Source organism: Chanos chanos, chromosome 2 (genome assembly GCF_902362185.1).
Source record: "Chanos chanos chromosome 2, fChaCha1.1, whole genome shotgun sequence".
Classification (NCBI taxonomy): domain Eukaryota; kingdom Metazoa; phylum Chordata; class Actinopteri; order Gonorynchiformes; family Chanidae; genus Chanos; species Chanos chanos.
In genome coordinates, this window is record NC_044496.1 from 46,496,549 (window position 1) to 46,511,635 (window position 15,087).

The 15,087-nt window shown below is 42.3% G+C and overlaps 2 protein-coding genes across 2 annotated transcripts in view; both read right to left on the reverse strand.

The window, feature by feature from the left end:
- Positions 1-4,071: 4,071 nt before the first annotated feature.
- spry1 (sprouty homolog 1, antagonist of FGF signaling (Drosophila)) lies at positions 4,072-7,319 on the reverse strand. The gene is made up of 2 exons (XM_030764691.1): positions 6,846-7,319; positions 4,072-5,217 (listed from the first exon to the last, which is right to left on the reverse strand). Exon 2 carries the CDS (start codon positions 5,160-5,162, stop codon positions 4,137-4,139), a length of 1,026 nt encoding a protein of 341 aa, XP_030620551.1. The 5' UTR covers positions 5,163-5,217; positions 6,846-7,319; the 3' UTR covers positions 4,072-4,136.
- Positions 7,320-8,856: 1,537 nt separating this feature from the next.
- The window catches only part of afg2a (AAA ATPase AFG2A), a 73,277-nt gene continuing 67,046 nt past the window's right edge, over positions 8,857-15,087 (reverse strand). Inside the window, 1 exon segment of the mRNA XM_030765728.1 lies at positions 8,857-9,107. Coding sequence (XP_030621588.1) covers positions 8,928-9,107 — 180 coding nt within the window. The 3' untranslated portion in view covers positions 8,857-8,927.

A 15,087-nucleotide genomic window follows, 5' to 3' on the forward strand; every position in this document is an offset into this window, starting at 1 on the left:
TATCAGGGAAGAACGCAAAAGGAAGAATGGGGGTAGAGCAGACCTCCAAAAAGACCTTTTTTTCTCTCTCTTTCCTGGGGGCAGCTAAGAAAGAGCAAGGCTAAGATCTTATCTCTGCAGACCAATCCCAACCAAAGTCGGAGAATTATACATAATATGTGCATTTAGCCACAAACAGTCCCAGATATCAGGAGGTCAGGGCAGTCAAAATTCCAAGTGTAGACACATAATGGTGTAAATATGCGGGTTTCTGTCGAAAGTCCTTTAAATGGTGTGTGGTGGTCCCTCTGTGTAGAAATCCAAGGTAAAATTGGTCTTGAAGCCATCAGGAGAGCATTGTTAGAAAATGTAATGGGGGAAACTTGTGATAATGCAAATGCCTTTGTTGTTATAATCTTTTAAAGCTATGCAAGACACACCACTTCTCACTGATTTAGTTTGACAAGATTCTGTCACCACCACATATCAGATTTCCCCATGAATGCTGTAAAATTGTTGACCTGTGATCAATTAGTCAGTCAATCAGTCAATCACACATTATGAAACCAAGAGGGCTGATCAAGGCAAACCCTAATCTTCTGAAACAAATACACCTCATCTCCTTTAATGATAGAAGGATTCCAGGAGAGTGATTTCCACAACTCCCCATGCTAGCTGTGGACTTTGTACCCAAAAAGGTGACAAAACTGGGGAGGGAGGAAGTGGTTGAAGACTACAGGAACAATGCTGTATCAGATGTCAATTACACATCCAAACAATCAGGTACAAACACAGGACATGTAAGGTCTACTGTGTGAAGGAGACTTCTCACTCACTCAACCCCTCCGTATATGACCGTGAGACACCCTCTAAAGCCCAATCCATATACTGTTCCTGCCCCACCTCCTGGTGCTACTGAGAAAGATAAGTTCAAATAGAGCTGCTTAAAGCATGACATATTCGAACCAGAGGAATTAGCTTTTTTTAATGACACTTCTTATTTATTCTACTGGGTAGATATGTTCTTTCACTCAAATGTGATCAGTTTCAGAGACGTGCCTCTGTTGTTTTGAACAAGTGAGACTTAGGAATAAATAGTAGGTTCTCTTTCTCTTACCCTCATTCCCAGACATTTCCACAGGTGAAGAAAAGGTCAAAGAAAATAGAGAAGCTGAAAATGCTCCTAATTTAAAAACACCACAGCCAGCTTAAGCAGAGAAGCAGCCAAACCCCAGTCATCTTTAAAACCACTACCACACTCACTCATCCTCTCACTCTAGGCCAAGTGCTATTTATATAATATTAAGGAAATTATGAGAACTGCGCTGAGGTTTTGGTTAAGCCGTGAGTTCAGGCTGGAGGATGAGTTTCCTGTGTGTGTGTGCAAAATTTCTGTGTCAGCAGTACCTTTCTGAAACGGATCACAGTGCGTGTGTGGTGTTCACTCGATGACTCACTGCGTGTGTGTGTGTCTTGATGTTAGGCTTCAGTCTGAGATTCAGTCAACTTGTGGACTTTATGAAGAGCCCGTAACTATCTGTGGGATGGTGTTATTAAAAATATTCCCCCATTGTAATATAAAAGGGGTGAGAGTGTATGTTTCCATTTGTGAATATGGAAATATTTCATAATCATGAATTTTGACATTTAACAAGATGAGAAACAATATGTTATTAAATCAAAGGAACCACTCAAATCACAAGTACCGTGGGTAGAGATGAGAGAGACAATTTCAAATAGTCATCATGAAAAATTTGCACCATTCCTATGGCATTCATTATTTCCTCTACGATAAAGAGTAATGCTAAGACAAATATTCACTGGATTTTCTATTTGAATTTAACCATCAAAATGATGGGAGTCTCTTGGTCACAAACTCTGCTAATCAATTGTGAACCTGGGAGGTAGGGAAATGGGAGCTGAAAAAGGTTCTCCTATTGTCTGAGTCTGCACAGGAGCCAGAAGCAAATGGAGCTTGAATTGCAGGCCTGAAAGGTAACAGGAAATTGGCAAACCACTAATCCACAGTAAACCATTCAGGGTGACAAAAGGTGCATTCCTCCTGGTTGAGGGGGGAAAAAATGGCACATTTTAAACATGTCTATTTGGAAAGGGCTGCACGGTTACTTCAGGCAATTGACCCGCTCAGGCACACCGGTAGCAACATTGGCATGGTATATGTAGAACTGTGATTACTTCTATGCTGGCAGCCAAGTGAGCTGGTCCCAGGAAAAATAGGTATCAGCAAAGCAAAAACTAACAGAAAGATAAAAAGCGAAGTATTTTGGCATTTTAAGCTCAGCATTCCTTGACTACCCAATATACACAGGGAGATAAACGATGCTCCTGAAAATAGATCCTGACTCTGGGAATAACGCAAAGTTTGCATCAGTTATGTACGGATATCAGAGGCGCAGTGTTCAGAACAGCAAAACCGAATTCAGCGAATTCAGTTTGATAAAACTGCCTGAGCTTTAGAGAGGAGGAGACCTAGGCCTAAAGGGTCAATGAACTTCTCAGGGTGATAAAAGTTCCTGACAAAGAAAAAAGGCCAAATGGAGGCTGTATCCGCCCCATCGTTGCCTTTAGTGCAGGAACCATGCAATAAAAGCCTAGCAATGATAGCACTTTATAATCTTTGAACAGGTGGCCGTGGCTTGCCCTTCCTCCTCTTAGTGACACACAGAGGGGTAGTGTTCCCTGATGCACAGAGACTGTTTATAGCTGGGAGAGAGAGAGAGAGAGAGAGAGAGAGAGAGAGAGAGAGAGAGAGAGAGAGAGAGAGAGAGAGAGAGAGAGAGAGAGACTAGGCTTCAAATCTCACCCAGATACTAGACAATAACACTGCAGAGGCACTAAACACTGAACTGCCGACAAACTTGTGTCAGAACACTCTCATTTCCTGTGCAAGTCTCACAAAGACTTCAGACGCAAAGCATATTGTGTAACCCCCCCACCCCCCCCCAAAAATCCCTCCATGTAAGTGATAAGTGCTATGATCAGTTAACAGTCAAAAATGACTTCCTTTTGTTCTTGATAATATTTCATATCACCTAGCCCCAAAATAGATTTTTGTACCTTCTCTTTTACAATAGTTCCTTGAACTGATTTTAAATCCATCTAAAAGAAGTTTTCCTAGTTTTTAGTTCTTAATCAGTAAGATGTATACAACACATGTAGGTGAAAGCATATCTCCCATGCTTGTTTTAAAGAACAATTATGACACAAGACAGGATATTTTTTTTCCATTAATTAATATATTTTCTGCATTAAAGTTAACATAGTTTTTTTCTTTTGTGCCACCCTTTTATTTTCAGTAAGTATTGATATTTTGTTATATTCAGACATGAGTAAATCTAAGACTGTCTTTTGCAATAAATATCATAAAATAATAGAGCTTCACATAATAAATATTTTTTTACAACAAAAAAAATGTTTTAACAGACATTTTCTTTTTTTAAAAAATAGCCGGAATTCCTCTTATGAATTTGAACATACAATTTACAAAATGAGAACAGAGTCTGGGGTTGAAAAAAATGCCACAGATATTATGATGTAGATGGTGAGAGAGGAGGAAAAAATCTCCAACAGAAATACTATAGGAGTAATGAACTTTCCTAAACACAGAGAATGCATTTAGGAAAATGCAAAGAGCCCAGTCAACTACAGCCTGGATATGTCAGCAACTGATCTTACAAACAATCCTGGTTGCTATGAAGACCTGGTAACAGCTACATATCGTCAAGCTAGATAGTCCTTCACAGATTTGGTAAGAGGCTGCTTTCACACAAAGCTTTAAGCACCAGGTCAGTTCTGCCCAGCTAACAGAAAATTCTTTTACATACAGCGTTAATGAGTAGCTGAAGTGACAAAGAATCAGTTAAGGCAAACACTGGTTTTGGAGAAAAAAAAAAAAGAGGTCCCGTTGAGAGAAAAAAAAAGGGGGGGGAAGAGTGGTTTTCATACTCCATGGTCACTTCTAGCAGAAACCCTCAATGGGGTTAGGGAAATTGGAGGGAGGTGCTTAATTTTTTTTTTTTTTAATGTTTGATGACTAGCAACAGTAACGATTATCATCATCATCATCATCATCATCATCAACATGGTCCTCAGAATCTCAAACACACATGGCGTCCAGAGAGCCCACCTCTGTAGGATCAAGAGGGCTTGCCTTGGGCCTGTGGCGACCAGCTCTCCAGTTTACAATAGACAGTGTTGGAGTTCTTGCAGCGGCAGCCGGGCCTGTGGATTCGGTCATGGCACGCCTGGCAGGCCTTGACACAGCCCTTAATGGGTGGGTAGCACAGTAAACAGGGGAAGAGCACAGACATTAATCCCATACAGAGGAACCGGGAGCAGCAGTGAGAGCGTGTCAGTGAGCAGGGGTGGTCTGCACACGAGTCCCCCTCATCGTCATTGGAGCAGTGGTAGAAAATGCCCTTCACCAGGCACATGCATGTCCCATGCTCCAGTGCATTCTCCGCTGAGCAAAGGCACTGCCCGTTACACGCCAGGCAGGAAGGCAGAGTCCTGGGTGCAGTACACTCACTACATTTGCATTTCCCGCAGCGTTCGCAGATAAACTGGTGACTGCAGCCATCCGTTTTTGTAGGGAAGGGCTGCACAGGTGCATTCAGTTGCTGCTTCAAAGGTACCTCAGCCTGTAGGAGAGGGTGCTGCTGGGAGGCCAGAGGTTTGGGCTGGATCCGAATGGCCCGTTCCGTCCTCTGATGATGCTGGTGAAGATGAATTTGAGCAGCACCGGGCCGTGTAGGAGGCGAGCGTGCTAACAGGCCCTGTTCTGAAGATGCACTGCTGTTGCTCCCTGAACTGGCAGCGCTGCCCGTACTGGTAGACCTGCTCAGCCCCGGTGCCCGCCCGTTATAGTGCTGCCCGGTCGGATGGTGTCCCGGGGTCCGATGCTCATAGTTGTTGTTCACATTCACAAGGATGATCTCATGAGTCCTCTCATGCTTCTCAGGTCTTGGTGCCATACGAGGAGCAGGCCTTTTGGCCACGGATGGGCCCTCGGTGTACTCGTTGGAGGAACGGATGGCTTTGATCTGGTCCAGAGAAAGAATGGCAGCATGCTGCAGCTCCCTCTCAAACTCCAGCCTTTCCACGGAGGGCTGCTGGATCACCACTAATGAGCCAACCGTGCCATGCTGACTTTGAATCTCCATCTGGGGTGATCACCACTTCCGACATTCACTATGGACTTGGCATTCATCTGAAACACTGCCCAGGGGGGAAATGTGAGAGAGAGAAGGGGGAAGAGAGAGAGAGAGATAGAGAGTGTAAAAATCACAGCTTAGTCTTGTGAAAAGTTGTTCACGTCTTGGATATTTGATTTGCGTACGCTAGGGTGTGCGTTGAGTACATGGTTTAGATCACCGTAATTCGCACGAATTTATTAGTTTGTGTTTTTCATCTAGTTTAGGGGAGCGTGCGGATAAAACTAATTGCGCAACTAAAAAGGCCTTGTGACACATTGCTCAAGAAACGTCGCATGGGGAAAAAAATCATATTGCCTTTATACTTTGACACATAAGGTATTTAACCAAACTTTCCGAGACGCTGAATCTTTCTAATTTCACTCAGTAGCACGTTTAACCCCCCGAGCCGCGAGAAGGCTGACTATTAACAAGACTTTGTACCTTCCTGAATACACACAAAACCAAACTTCAGTACAAATACTTCCCGTCCTAATTTGCATCTGTATAGCTAGTTAACATTTAAATGCATCACAGCAAAGAAACGTCGACACGGTCCACAGGGACAATATGCGCTGCCCCACGAATTCTATTACTAAACGGAAGATTCTCTTATAACAAAAACCAGGCAGCCAAATACACCGGCGGAACGATACAAGCCTTCACGAAACCAACTAAATGTTAAAATACAAAATATGTCCATAATCTACTTTTAAGCAGGAGCGGAATACCTGCAGGCTTGTTTGAGAAGAATTTGCACGAACGTCAACAAAAAGTCTCAATCATATTTATGAGCATAACTAAACTTTTAGTCATGTTTACTTGCTTTGAACGTTTCCATTTATCGATTGCGATGCTTTGAGCGTTAAGTCAGCGCTTAATACATTAATTATATAAATATATATAAATATAAAGACAACTCCCAGGTAGAATAAATTTACATTTTCCGGTAAAAGACCGATTTCACACTGTTGCTAAAGGTAAGATTTAGCAACAACTAAGAGAAAACAACATCCTCACGCTTAATCGTGTTTATTAATAAATTCATTTCCAGTGGTATCTGACAACCACAATTTCCAGATAGCTCTCTGAAGTTGCATGATGATCATACAATATCGGGTTAACTATGGGGCGAGCTGCGCCCTCTGCAAAGAACTGGTGGAGCCGATTAATCAGTACAGCCCTGGGATGAGCCGAGAGAGGCAGAGGGGGGAAAAAACTTATGAATGAAAACAAGCTCTGTGGGGGAGGGGTGTTTGTTAGTTACCGCAGGAGAGCGAGACCCTGACAATCAAACTAAGACCGTTTTATCTCCTTTCGAGAGACCAAAGACCTATCGTTTGGGTCAGCAGACGAATATGTAATTTTTTCCCCTAATAAATCAATTGTGTACATATCAGTCTTGTTTTAAATGAATGTTTTCCATCTGTTGCTAGACGTCGGGAAGGGCTATTTTGTTTTGAAATAAGGGCCCCTGAGGAAAGAGACTACTGGTGAAACTAGTGTCAAGGCTACACAATATTCTGCACGAATTTAAAGGGCTGGAATTTGCAGATATCGTATTTGCTTTTAGCGCACTAATACTAAATCCTCAGAATTTTGTACAATAAAATCTACAGCGCGCTCATCTACGACACGGTGGGCAATACGCACCTATATGCAACAATCCATAGCGTTGAATCCATCAGCCGCTTTACCAAACATCCGTCCAAAAATGTCCAGAACAAGCTTAAATTAATATTTACGGATCATCACGACTTTTATAATTCCAAACAACAAGTTTTGTCTTCTTTTCTATTCCTTCACGTGGCTTGTCCTGTCAATTCACCCGTTCCGTGCAAGAAATATTAGATCCACGAATGACTGAAGGATGAATCTGATTTTCGATTACGCGCTGCGCACTTAACACGCTGATCTGGAGAGAAAACCCAGTTTCTTCCAATAAAAGACAAACACATGCACAGAAAATCCTCCTCCAATGTCCTCCAATACAAATGTTTTCAGATACGAAATCAAATATACATCCAGATTATATTTTTCTCTTCTTGCTTTCGCGGAGATTCGAAGGCTGCTGTTTTTCTGTTGCGTGGAACGCGCAAAAGCAAACTATTCCAGGAGACACGCACACGTCTACGCTGCAAGTAGACTACTAAATGAATGGGACTGCAGAGTTCTGTGTTTGCTCGAGTAGCCAACTCCCATTGGCCATTCACGGCACTGAAAAAGGATACATTGCATCCGCTCTTAATTCATTGGGCAGATGTGGAAGGCAGGGCGATAGAGATGTGTGCACCATTTAAGGTGGATCGATTCTAACGGCGCAATAATGAAAAGTCATTTCCACTTTTAGAATAGGATAGGCGACGAATAGGCAATAACCACTAAATTTAGTTCACTGCATTGACAATACACAGTTCTTTTTATTTTCATTGCTTTATTAAATTCCTTCGAAGTATTTCTATAACGCTTTAAAGAAATGTGATGTATTTAATTACTCACACTTGCATTTCCTTATGACAAATCTGGCGATTTTGATGTGTTCTGGGACTATATAAATTCTCTCGCTAGATTAGCACATATTTCAATTTTGCAGTTCTTGTTTAAAAATACCTGAAAGTGTTCACTCCGTTACGTCGTGAGCGTTTCCTGACTTGAAAGAGTTAACGTGGCTCCAAGAGCTACCTTAAGAGAGAGGCACCCTGCTAGTGAAGGGGAAAATGTCCCCCACCCCCTCTGTTCTTGACTGTGTGGTTTGATTGGTGTCGAGGATGCGCTACATCCGGATCCATGTGAATAGGAAGTTCAATACAAAGTCAATTTATCCCATTCAAATGGAAAAATCAATAGCTGGCTGACCTCAGTAGCAACCAGGTTCAACAAATTTCTTGCACAACAGGATCTGAATAGCAGATTTAAGCACCCCGAAACTACGTAAACACAGACGACGGCATATTTTTCAGCTAGAAAATATACTTTTAGATGTTTTATTAAAAGGACTGTTTTTATTCCCTTTGGAGGGGAATGAGCGTCTCACATTCGGACCACGAGGTCCCTTTTCAGAAACATCGTACATACGACTGCATCTGTTTGTAAAATGCTTCAACTGTTATCTGTTCCCTGCAATAATGAGCTATCAAATAGTTAAAGTTTCTTTTTTTTGGTTATTATTAATTAATTAATTAATTAATTAATTAATTTATTTATTTTTATTTTTTTTAAACTGCATAGCATCTAAAAATACTGTGAAAGTAAGCGTTTTGAAAGATAGAACCCAACCTTATTAAAATCATAAATAAATAAATGAATACAATTAACTGTGCATAACTATAAAAGTTATTTGGTGATCAAATATCAAATTCATGGATTTACATTGAAACCCCCCCCCCCCCCCCCCCAACACACAAAGAATAGCTACACAGAATACACATATATTTCAACCACACAAATAATTCAGTACAAATTTGCGTGAAAAAAATATGTTTATTGTACAGAATACTTCAAATATCTTTACTCACTGGTATACATTTGCTTAAAAAGTATTGGTAATTTTCTGCACACGGAGGCTTCAGCAACACAAACACACACGCGCGCACACACACACACACATTGAACAGCTTTTGCTCACTTCAGGCTCTTCATATAACTAAAGAGGTCAGCAGTTACCCAGGATGTTTTGCACGCGGTCCTGTGTGCATTAAAGCCCAACAGGAGGTCTGGAGTTTCTCCACTGGTCCATCAGAATACACTGAGGCTGCAGTGCCGCTGCTGGTAGTTGATATACGACTGGAGAAGGGAGTCTGGAACTCGGGGCTTGACCACACTCAAAGCGCTCTTAAAGTGTCTGGATGTGATGTTCTCCGCTTTGATGTCCTCCTGGAGAGCAAGGAGAGCAGCCTCTCTGCATACTGCTGTTATCTGGAACAGGAAACAAACAAACACACACAAACACAAAGACTTGTCAGGCTCATCTGAGATACTTAAACAAGGATGACCAAACACTCACTACCAACACAGCTCAGCTCAGCCAACTCTGAACAGCACTGTGCATTAGGAAAGGAAAACACAACAAAGCCAGTGAATTTAATTGCCACTCAATTTAGGCTGTTAAAGCTGGAACCTTTTTTTTCTTTTTTTTCATTTGACAATACCGTACAATCAATAATGGTTTCATGGAAACATATCATGACCACAAATTGGGTGAATATTCAACCTCCCTAAATCAAAGTGCAACAACAATTTCCTGCAATTACATGACTATTTTTAAGCAGAAAAACAACTCTTTTTGTGGTGATATGAGAGTTGAACAAACTTTTTTCAGCTTATTGTTACTCTCACACATTTCAGGAGAAGCTAACATGGCAAAATACAAAAGGCAGGCTACGTATATAACCAAAGACCACTGCTCTCTCTTTCTCTCTCTCTCTCTCTCTCTCTCTCTCTCTCTCGCTCTCTCGCTCTCCAATCTTCCATAAATCTGCTCTCGCTGCACGTCCCTGTAAAAGATTGCACTGCTGCTCATTCTTGGCATTACTCTGGGTCTTACTGAATCTTCACAGTCAGTTTACAGCAGAGTTCAACCTTCATATCCTGAGCCCTCCGCACGGCAGGCACTGTCTGACATTACAGAGATAGATGGCTTCCGCTGGGGTACTTTGACGGAGATTATTGCGTAGAGAGGAGAGGAAGCTTTTTTTGGGGAGGATGGCATGGTGAGACTAGAGTGCCTGGAGCTCATCACCCTGTCTGCTGTTCAAATGTGACTCACTCTGCAGGCACTTGCAGAATCCCTCAGCGAGGTCACAAAGAGCACTTCCATGTCATGATTGCATAATTTAGAGGCAGAGTCATTACAAAACACAGGCCTACATACACTGCTCAGAGAACAACAGCACGCAGGAATTTAATGCCAAGACTGAAGCACAGCAGAAACTGGGAGAATATATTAATTCACAGTATAGCAGGACAACCAGCTTACAGACCCAACGGACTCAGGATACAACTGAATGAATGTGAAACAGAGGAGAGCACAGACCACATTATTACCCAGAATACAAGAGAACAGTGAATCACAGAGGAAACCAGAACACAAAAAAGTGCTTTGAGGAACATATATGGTACAGTTTCTCCTGAACTTTTAGCCAAAAGATCAAAACACAACACCGTAGTCAGGAATCAACTGGACCAGTATAACGGAAAAAAATTCTTTGTGTAACGCAAAAAAAAAAAAAAAAAAAAAAAAAGAATGCGAGAAGGCAAGCGAGATGTGTAGTTTTGATGAAAATTTGAGCTATATCATGGACATGTCACTTAAGAGCCTCTTAACCACTGTAAGCTACAGATGAATAGCCCTACATTTAAGAAAGAACATATAAGAAAACAACTTCAAGATGAACCTGCTTGCTAACTTTTCGAACATTATAAACACACAAAGGTTTAAAACAAGCAGAACTAAATGATTCATGTCACTTGACACCTGAGCCGCAGAAATTTCACCTGCGTGTTTGTGTGAGGCACCACGGTTGAGAATGGAAGGTGTCTGGTCTAATGTTTTGCACTAATTTCCTTCGTTCCAAACGGGGCACAAATCTACACCCTATAATTACAGATTATAGGACTACAGTTCTAAAGAATCAGATTTCCTCTCAGGGAATTACCTCCTTATTTTAGTAAAGGAGAGAGAGGCTTACGAGGCTGGAGGCCCTGTCCTCTATCTCTCTGTGAATTAAACCTGCCAGAGAATGAACACCTGACAACCGACACAATTCATAATAACGCTGACACAATGTAAGCCCTAACACACAGATACAGCTCATTGTCTCAAAAACAAAAGGCAACGTTCGCTGTGTTTAGGGCCTTTGGATTTAGCACACAGGATTGTCCGAACAAAGAGGCCAACTTAGAACTCTTCAATGGAGGTTCTGGGAGGAGTCATCATGTCTCAAATTGCATCCAGCAATCCACTTCTCAACACAGTACACGAGTAGTAGAAGAACTGGTGTCAGAATTCTGAGTTATGATTTTGATCTGTATTTTCTGTGCGCGCATGTGTGTTTTTCTGAGTGCGTGCGCATGCGTGTGTGCGTGTTTGTGTGTGTGTGTGTGTGTGTGTGTGTGTGTGTGTGTGTGTGCCTGTCTCAGTGGCTGTTTTGACAAATCGGCTGCGGTACCGGCAGCAGTCACATGTTTACCCGGGTATGGTAATAATCCATGAGGATCTGTGCTGGCAAGCAGCCAGATCTCTCAGAGCTGTACTAGTGAAGTGGAGGTTTTGCTGGTCTGTCATTATTAGTCCAGCCTCTCTGGCATAGGCAAAAATATCACACACACACACACATACACACACACACAAACAAACAGAAAAGGAAGGTTCCTACAGCAAAGCCCTGTACCCTTCAGACCCTTTAGTATTTAAGACCATCTCAATCCCAGGTACATCCTGCTATTATAGAAAAGACTTTTGTTTCTGTCTCTGGTCCTCTCCAGGGGTTTGACTGATCTGTGCTGTGCGTTAGAATGAGACGTTCACTTCAGCGTGTTTAGGTTTAAGGGGATTTTCTAATACCCTCCTGCTGTAAAATCTTTTGCAGGCCAATCGGAAGAGGTTCTCCTTTTTGGGGAGTAGTGCACCGAATGTCTGTAAACAATCCCTCCTTGAAATTCCCAGCTTTGCATTTGCACAGTCAGTATGTGAAATGATACGTCACTTGTGAAATGATGCTTAGCCTCATCTGACAGGTGCTGAGCAGATGTTAGAATTTTTTTTCTTGTGCTCAATCTTTTTCCGAACCCTTCCCCAAAACACGAGTAAATGTCTGTAAACAGCAATGATAGTTCCATCTCTTTGTGAGGACATCCATCAGTCCAATGATTTGGTTTGCTGTATACATTGATGCTAAACAAAAACGACATGAAATGCAAGGGATGTGTGCTTGTGTGTGTGCGAACGTCTGTGCGCGCGCGTGTGTGTGTGTGTTTCTGATTCGAGCAACGGCACATGAGCTTTTGAGGTTTCCATGCAACAAGATGACACACACAAACATAAACACTGGCATAAATAAACACAGTTTGGCTTGAGTTCCATGTTTATGAAGAAATAATGGACAACACAAGATCCCATCTGCCATATACCACACTGAGATGCACCCCATGTGCTCCTCAGACCTCTGCTAAATGCACAGAAATACTCCAGAAATCTTCACATGTGGACATACACACACCAAACTCCACAGTGTTTCTACTGATGAGTGTGTGTGTGTGTGTGTGTGTTTACTGTGTGAGAACTGAAAACCCACAGGCGCAAGCAGGCTGAGCTGAAGGCATTTTGTTTGTGAACGTGAAGGCATTCCAAAAGCCGGGCCAAGAAGCCCCCAAAACCCAGGCCCCTTGACAAAGAGGGGCTAAATCTGCTTAATGCACCCCAAACGCACCAAGGGCTTCCGCAGAGCTGAACGGGCGAAATTATGGACGGAGTTTATTGCAAAGCAGACTCTATTTTTCATTCCTTTCATAAATTATGTCAGCAATCACTTAAATATACAGCAGCCTGGGACTGATGCATAGCAGCCGTCACAGAGGTTAGTAGTGCTGTACTCATCACAACGCCAAAGTATATTAACGTGGATGCTTAAACATGCACTAACTCTAAAAAACAAACCATTCTGTAGAGGCCTTTATGTTTAGTCTTTAAAAAAAAAAAAAAAAAAAAAACGCCCATGCTTATTCGGAGAACGTATTAAAAATCTGCTGTTACGATCCAGACGGAATACGTTTTACTTGCACCATTTATTTTCTTTTTAATACATACAGGTAGTGGTAGATTGATTTTGGGCGGCTCATTCTGTTATACGTGAAATTTTGGTGTTTCCCGCATGCTTTGCTATCTGTTGAAACTCTGAGTATCTAGGCCATGTCTTCTGTGTAACATCTACGGAAAGAGGTATGGCAGCCATTGCTTAATAGCAACCGCATATCCTCTTTAACTGCGGATGGTGGGCGAGGAGTCACCCCGTTAAGACTTTGGTGTTGTAATTACCCATAATTAACTCAGATACAATCAAAATCATTAAGACAAGGGGCTGGAAACATCACACGACGCACAAACCCCCCCCCCCCCCCCCCCCCCCCCCGATCAGATCTCATCAGCGCAGACCACATCCTAGTTTCCATTCGTTTGGTTTTGAAATGTTTCTTTTTCTTTCAACTAAGACCCCTAAAACCCTTTTAAATGAGGCAGAGAGGTCCAAAGGAACGGGTTTCCGCAGACGATTTACCGTCCCTCATCATTTGCTCCGACCATAAGAGCCAGAGGGGGAAGAGAGACAGAGCCCATCCACCACCATAATGATACGTTTCTGCAGGTTGGTAGTCACATTGAGTTCTGAGCCTTGTTGGTTTGCTAATTGGAAAGGGCAGGCAAAATCACTTTCAAAGGCTACTAACCAGGGGAGGAACAGGGGCATACCACAGTGGGTTTATTGGGAACGGGGGTCATTTCTGCTGACATCATCACTGGCACGTGATGAGTTGGGTTTTGGAGAGCACTCCCCATGTAAAGGGCTGTTGATAGGCCACGGTCTAATCCCTGTGACAACAGCGGACACTTGGTCTTTGGTCTAGAACTCGCTGAGCTCACTTCCTACTGAACAAGCACTACAGAGTGATATACCCCGGCCTGAATAAATAGAAGACTGGTCAAACAGGGACTGAACACAGCTCAACTCAACATGCAGCTGACTCAACACCTCAACTCCCAAGTGAACTTGCTTCCGACAGACAACTTAAAGAGAGTGCACCTTTGACTAACAGGCTTTTGACTGAAAGCATTACACACTGAACTCAGCTCATAAATAACATGCCCCCTACTGAGCTTGTGTTGAGTGTAACGTACACCACATCAGACAGAATTTACTTCCAGCTGAACACGCCCTGGAGTGACAGATTACCCGACTGGATGTGACTGAGATTGAAAACGGTTTAGCCTGAACACTGTTTGGACTAAACATGTTTCAGACAGAACTACGCCCCCAAATGAAAACTTCAAACATTTTTTAATCCTTGGCCCATATGTTTTGTGTAAGAAGAAAATAAAACAAAAATAAACGTCCCTCCAAGCCAGTACACTCAAGCACACCACAATAGGAGATTTCCCTGCTGTTTCCTCTCAAACATCTTGTTCTTTTACAAGAAACTATCGTTTCCATATTTTCATTGTCCCCTGTTTCATCCACAAAAACCATCTGGAAAAATATAAACAAAAACATATACTTAAGCAAACAAGGTAAAACAAAAGGCAGAGGAAAACAACTGAAGAGATCTGTGAGTTCCCTTTTGTATTGTTCTTCAGCAGATAGCCACTACTAGAAGTGTCAGTAAATAGTTTAGGTTCAGCACAGTAAACTGAATTTGGTACGTATAGATGCCTACAGCAACAACCCTGCACAGTGCTTTTAGCACACACTTTTATAAGTGGCCTGTTTAGGTTCTGTCTTGCAAACACACACACACACACAGACACACACACACACACACACACACACACACACATAAATATGTATATATATATGAGCAGGCCCTAGTACAAACAGGCAGTCAGGGGAGTGAGTCTACTGCTAAACCACCCTGTCACATCATATTAGGCCACCACCTCCCAAACTCCTGCCAATGCTTAACGAACACACCGCCCACATTCACACATGCACTTTAACACATGCAAATCACGCCAACACAGTCACACGAGCACACACAAAAAACCCTCTCACATACGTGTATGCACGCAAAAGGATGTTTCACACACACACACCACCTTCATTTGACCAGCTTGACAATGAGAGCAAATGACCATATTGACCCATAAAAGAGAGCCCTTAAGCAAAGTACAAAACAAAACAAAACAAAA

Excerpts from the sequence above, each read along its gene's own strand:
- spry1 (XM_030764691.1), bottom strand. The coding sequence starts at position 5,162 with ATGGAGATTCAAAGTCAGCATGGCACGGTTGGCTCATTAGTGGTGATC.